Source organism: Saccopteryx bilineata, chromosome X, assembly GCF_036850765.1.
Source record: "Saccopteryx bilineata isolate mSacBil1 chromosome X, mSacBil1_pri_phased_curated, whole genome shotgun sequence".
Classification (NCBI taxonomy): Eukaryota; Metazoa; Chordata; class Mammalia; order Chiroptera; family Emballonuridae; genus Saccopteryx; species Saccopteryx bilineata.
Genome location: NC_089502.1, coordinates 126,139,600 through 126,145,977, shown reverse-complemented (window position 1 = coordinate 126,145,977; position 6,378 = coordinate 126,139,600). Strand labels below are relative to the sequence as shown.

At 48.1% G+C, this 6,378-nt stretch overlaps 1 protein-coding gene across 1 annotated transcript; it reads left to right on the top strand.

Annotated features, from left to right (window-relative positions):
- Positions 1-2,743: 2,743 nt before the first annotated feature.
- On the top strand, positions 2,744-6,131 carry LOC136317845 (melanoma-associated antigen B3-like). Its single transcript, XM_066250558.1, has 3 exons — positions 2,744-2,869; positions 3,541-3,615; positions 5,028-6,131. The coding sequence occupies exons 1-3, from the start codon at positions 2,744-2,746 to the stop codon at positions 6,129-6,131; spliced, it is 1,305 nt and encodes a 434-aa protein (XP_066106655.1).
- Positions 6,132-6,378: the final 247 nt, after the last annotated feature.

The following is a 6,378-nucleotide window of genomic DNA, read 5'->3' as shown; positions in this document are numbered from 1 at the left end:
CATACTCCTCTCTTGCAGATGAAGATACCTACTAAACAACTATCTTTATGAAGGGGACAAGGCTCCAATGTTGTTCATTACTAAGTAGCAAACTGCTGTTCCCTACCAATCTGGGGAATTTGCAAAAATATGATCACTTTCTGTCTTGGTAACTAGATGTCACCTCATCCTCCTGATAGCACAAACCCAGCCTCCCACAAATCCTGGTCATTCACTGGTCCTGACTGCAAACCCAGGTAACACTGTGGGGCCTGAGGTACCCACCATCCCACCCTGCGAGTATGAAGAATCCATTAAATGGTTGTCTAGCTCATTTACACAAGGCCCAGTGTTGCAGTTTTGAAGATCACATAACCACAGTGATAAAACTCTTTTCTCACCTCACGGGGTAAGTAGGAAGTCACTGAACACAATCTTATGCATTAATTTGGGATGGCAGATAACCCAGAAAGAACTCTCTTCCTAAGGCAGTGCATTAGTTATCTCAGGCTTCTCTAACAAAATACCCAAGACTACGTGACTAAAACAACTGAAATTTATCTTCTCACAATTTTGGAAACTAGAATTCCAAGATCAAGGAGCTGGAAAGTTTGGTTGGCGCTAAGGCCACTCTCCTTGTCTTGGAGATGGCGACCCTCTTCACATACCTGTCCCTTTGTGTGAGTGCATGCCTGGTGTCTCCTTATGTGTCTGTCCTAAAGACTCCTTATAAGGACACAATTCAGATTGGATGCTGGCTCACCCTAATGGACACATTTCAACTTAACTTTCACTTTAAAGATCTTATCTCCAACTCCTGTCATATTCTGAGGTACTGGGGATCATGACATCAACATGAATTTTGGGGAAACAGAATTCAGCCCCTGATAAGCTGGAATCAAAGGCATATCTTCTGTTTTCTCAATTCAGGAAATAAAGTACACAGATTATTGTTCTATACACTCTCTCTCCAGGGAGTTTCTGACAAATAATCTTGAACTCCCTGGAAGTAAGAGGCACAGAAGCCACTTGCTTGACACTTTCTGCTTTGAAATAGTTCAGGCAGATCCCACTACATCAAAAGAGCATTTTAATTACAGTATCTTTATTGTCATTAGGAGAATTCTAAGAGAGGACTAGATTTTGGTGGGAAAGAAAGAAAAGGAAGGTAAATTAGTTTGAATAGAATGACAGCTGAAGAGGAGTGAAAGATTCGGTCCTTAACAAAATTCGAAGAACTCTGAGTTGCATCCCATTGGGGGAAAAACCCACCAAACCGATATTAAATAATAAATTATCTATTTGGGAGAAAGATATTTAATTTTTTATTCTAAAGCAAATTTTTTTTTGATTTTCTGTTCTTTTATGGGAGCATGGAATTTAATCTATCATATCCTGGATTAAAGAAGAAACATTTTTACTGGGGATGTTACTGTCTAGATAAGAATCATAACTACCATTCATTAACAGTCCAATATTTGCTTTGACAGATTCTTTACCTACAATACATAAATTTCCATAGTCTTTTTAAAAAAACTTTTTAAAGACTTTATTCATTTTAGAGAGGAGAGAGAGAGAGAAGGGGGGGAAGGAGCAGGAAGCATCAACTCCCATATGTGCCTTGGCCAGGCAAGCCCAGGGTTTCAAATGGACGACCTCCTCATTCCGGGTCGACGCTATATCCACTGCGCCACCACAGGTCAGGCCATTCCCATAGTCTTATGAGATAGGGTTTATCACACTCAGTTGGCAGATGAAGAAACTGCCATTTAGTGTAACATGAGGTGGTAAGTGACAGGACTAGTCTAGACCCCTGCTCTGAATTTATCTAGGGCACACACTGTCCACCACTCCCAACCTGAAGCAGACCTTGTGTATCTTTATTCACTTTTCTTCTCATTCCTGCAAATATATCTCACTCAATTTTAAAAACTGTTCTGAAAGTACCGGATTGGAATGCAGAGTCAGAGCAATAAGAATGCATAACACATCAGAAATAGTAATAAAAAATAAAAGACATAATATTTGGTGATAATATGATCATGTAAGATGGGATCTTGTAAAATCATGTGACTCCGCATGTACCTTAGTAAGCAGATACATAAGTGGCCAAGTCTGGGTGGTGAAGAGAAAATATAGAAAGGCATGGAGTGTGTGTGTGTGTGTGTGTGTGCGCGCCCGTGCGCGTGTGCATACGACTGTGTGTGTTTTCACACTCTACCATCTACCCCGAGTTTTCTACTGGGTTCTTTAGCTTTCCTATGCCACATGACTCCTGGGTACACAGACCTATTCTCTATAAGACCTGCAGTAGAGAGATTACTCAAGAATTGCAGGGATGAGGCATTTCTCAAGAAGAATTTCATTAAAGGGACAGGAGTCAGACGAGGATCGGATGAGTACAGTCACCCTTCTCATCTGCTCTTAGGTGTAGACTGGCAGGCTGACCTGGGCAGGGAACAGCACTGGGTGGGGGCGTGGTAAGGGTGCTGGCCTACTGTAGTCTCCTAGGTGCTGAGAACCATGATTGACAGCCCATTGGGACTGTGGGTGCTCTCTACTCCAGCACAGAGGGGGCGCAGGAGATCCGGGCTCACCAGCCACAGGGGGCTCCAGAGACCTGATTGCTGGGACCGGAGGATTAGCTTCCTCCCGCCCAAGGTGTCTGGGGACCCGAGAGCCTTGACTCGGGCCAACGGTCCCAGGACAGGCCAGGGAGGAGATCCAGGCCCTAGCTGAGCCAAGGTGAGGGGCTGAGCGAGGAATGGCGGGGCCATCAACCCCGGGGGTCCTGCCACTCCTCACAGAGCACCAGTACCTGCTCTTCAGCCTAGGAGACCCCAGGCATAGCAGCCAGACTGAGAGAGCCTCCCTGCTGGGGTCTCATGAGGTGCGGGCCTAGATGTCAGGGGGCCGGCTGGTCTCACAGGGGAGGGGAGACCCCACCCAAGTCAGGATGAGAAATGGAGGCAGAAGGTCCTGTCAGGGCCCTCCTGCAGCTCCGGCGGGAGGCAAGCATGGCGGACAGACAGACATGATCCTCCATTTTCTTAATGGCACATGGGGAGCTGGAAGCCATGATGTGGGGGAGGGGAACATGTCTTGAAGGAAATCAGGTCAGGACTCTGAGCGTTCGGAAACACTGTGCCAGCCACTATCAGTGAGGCGACAGGAATCTGCCCGTGTCCCTCACCGCTGGGAGGCTCCGGGCCAGGCTGCCGGGCTCCTGCTGCAAGAGGGTCCCGAGGTGGGGGCTGTGTCCATCACCCCTGGGAGGCTCCGGGCCAGGCTGCCGGGCTGCTGCTGCAAGAGGGTCCCGAGGTGGGGGCCTGGCTGGCGGGAGGGGGTCTCACGTTAGGATCGCACTCCCAGTGTGGCTGCAATCAGGCCTGTGTGAGGACCTAGGGACCCCCGGCCTGCTGGAGGACTGGGATGCCTGCATTTTCGTTGACATGATGACTGGCACTCATTTTCTCCTCTGGTGTGCTGGGACGTGGGGTGGGGAGTATGGCGGCTTTAGGGACTGAGAGATTTTTTTAAGGCACTGTTTACCCTCCTCAGGAGAAGTATTCCACATCTTTCCAGGAGTTAAGAGGTTCTCAGGCCATGGTATCTGATGAAGCACCTAAAATGAGGGTACAAGAAACCCCCTATACTCAGCCTTGCAGAACACTGACAGGAAAAAGACTGCCAGGTTATGTCCTAAGTGAGAGAAACCTTGACAGGACCAAGGAACAGTAATTAAATAACAAAAACATGAGCCCTGCCTTTGCATTCATTACCTGAAGGTTCAGGGCAGGCCTGCAGGCCTATGTTCAACCTCACTTCTTTTATTTTTTTAAATTTTTTCTAAATACTTTTTCTATTTCATTAAATTTTTTTTTTTTAATTTTTATTTTTTTGTATCTTTCTGAAGCTGGAAACGGGGAGGCAGTCAGACAGACTCCCGCATGCTCCTGACCGGGATCCACCAGGCACGCCCACCAGGGGGTGATGCTCTGCCCCTCCGGGGCGTAGCTCTGTCGCGACCAGAGCCACTCTGGTGCCTGAGGCAGAGGCCAAGGAGCCATCCCCAGAACCCAGGCCATCTTTGCTCCAGTGGAGCCTCGGCGGGAGGGGAAGAGAGAGACAGAGAGGAAGGAGAGGGGGAGGGGTGGAGAAGCAGATGGGCGCTTCTCCTGTGTGCCCTGGCCGGGAATCTAGCCCGTAACTTCCGCACGCCAGGCCGACGCTCTACCACTGAGCCAACCGGCCAGGGCCTTCACTAAAATTTTACATTTATTATGTTAACATGGATCTAAGTGTCCTACTCAATATAACATACTCCACCCCAACAAAGTGCCCCCCATTAAACCCACTTTGCGCCCCTCCCTCTACGTTTCTCCCGTGTTATATGTATCCGTGTGCTATGTATATATGTTTCACTAATTGCTTCACCTTCTCTGATCCCATCCCTTCATCCCCCTTCCCTCTGGCAGCTATCTCTCTGCTCCCTGTGACCCCCCCTCTGCTTCTGCTTCTACTCCATTCCTCAGTTCACTGTGTTCATTAGATTCCACATATAAGTGAGATCACATATTTGTCTTTCTCTCTGATCCCCCTCACTTCTTTACATGTAGTTAAAGAGACAAGAGATCTTTATTCTAAGGTGCAGTCCCCCGTTAGCCGCAGAGAGGTATAGCAGGTCCTACCTGGATAGGAGATGAGTCCCTGCATGACAACTGAGGACCCAAGCAGTCCATGAAGGTGAAGGCTGCACGTAATTCTGAGGCTGGTGTCCCCTGTGAAAAGGTGGTGTCCCCCACTGGCACTTCCTGCAGCTCTCACGCTGGGCCACCATAGGCAGGGCTGTCAGGCTGCAGTCTAAGGTCCCCTGCATTCCATTGGCTCCACAGATGTCTCAAGGGACAGGTAGATTGCAACAGGAGACCTGTGGGTTCCTAGAGCACTGCCCTCAAGGAAGCCTGTGGAGGCAGACTCGGTGAAAGCCAAAGTAGGATCATTCTCCCCACTGAAGGCACTCACACCATCTCATTCTTTATCACCAGGGGTCCACATCTTCCGACTTCCTGCCCATACTCCTAGCTGCTGTCCCTGACCATAGTGTCATCATGCCTCGGGGTCAGAAGAGTAAGCTCCAGGCACGCCAGAAACATCACCAGGCCCGAGGTGAGCGTCAGGGCTGTAGCAATGATCAGGCCACTGCTGGAGCAGAAGAGGAGTCCACCCCTTCCTCCTCTCCTCAATGTGAAGATATTACCCAGAGTCAGCCAGCTGCTGGGTCACGTAGCACCTCTCCAGGGCCTCCACGCACACAGACCACCAGTACTACTTCTACAGGCGTTTCTTGCTCTGCACCTGAGGAAGCTTCCAACAGTCAAGATGAGGATAGGGTGTTCTCCTTTAGGGTCCCACCCTTCACTGTATCCTTATCGGTAGATGAGTTCAGGAAAAAGGCTATGCTTCTAGAGATATTCCTTGTAACCAAGTATAAGATGAAACAGCCCATTTTGAAGGAAGATATGCTGGAGATTGTCGGGAAACAATATGAAGACAAATTTCCTGACATGCTCAAGAGAGCCTCTAAGAATATTGAAAATGCCTTTGCGATAGACCTCAGCGAAGACTACTCAACCCGTCACTCATATGCCTTTGTCAGCAAGCTGAAACTTCCCAACAACGGCAGGGTTTTTGGTGGCAGGGGGTTACCCAAAACCAGTCTCCTGTTGAATATCCTGGGTCTAATCTTCTTGAAGGGCAACTCTATCTCCGAGGAAGAGCTCTGGAGACAACTGAGTCTGATGCGAGTATACCCTGGGAGGAAGCACTACGTCTTTGGGGAGCCCAGGAAGCTCATCACCAAAGACTTTGTGAGGCTGAAGTACCTGGAATACCACCAGGTGCCTGACAGCGACCCTCCACGTTTCGAGTTCCTGTGGGGTCCTAAAGCACATCTTGAAACCAGCAAGTTGAAAGTGCTGGAGTTTTGGGCGAAGGGCAACAATACCCACCCCAGTGCCTTCCCGTACTGTTATGAAGAGGCTTTGAGAGATGAAGAACAAAGAGCCCAAGCCAGAGGTGCCATCAGGACTGCCCCTGCTGCTGATGTCAGTTCCTTTTCCCGGTCCCTGACAGCCCTATCTTTAAACTGATAGGGAGATCTGAGCCTTTTTGTCCTTCATACCAGAATATATAATATTACAATAAGGATGTTATTCTATGAAATATTATAAGATCCCATAGAATAATTGTTGGGATTGTTGGAATCCTGAAATTGGAAGAAAATCTTGATCCGTGTTAGGTTTCCTTGTTCTTTTTACTGTCCAGTTTTGTAAAATTAAATGAGTTATAAATTGATATTCTTCTTTTGTTCAGGATGTTGGAGAAATTAAATGTTAT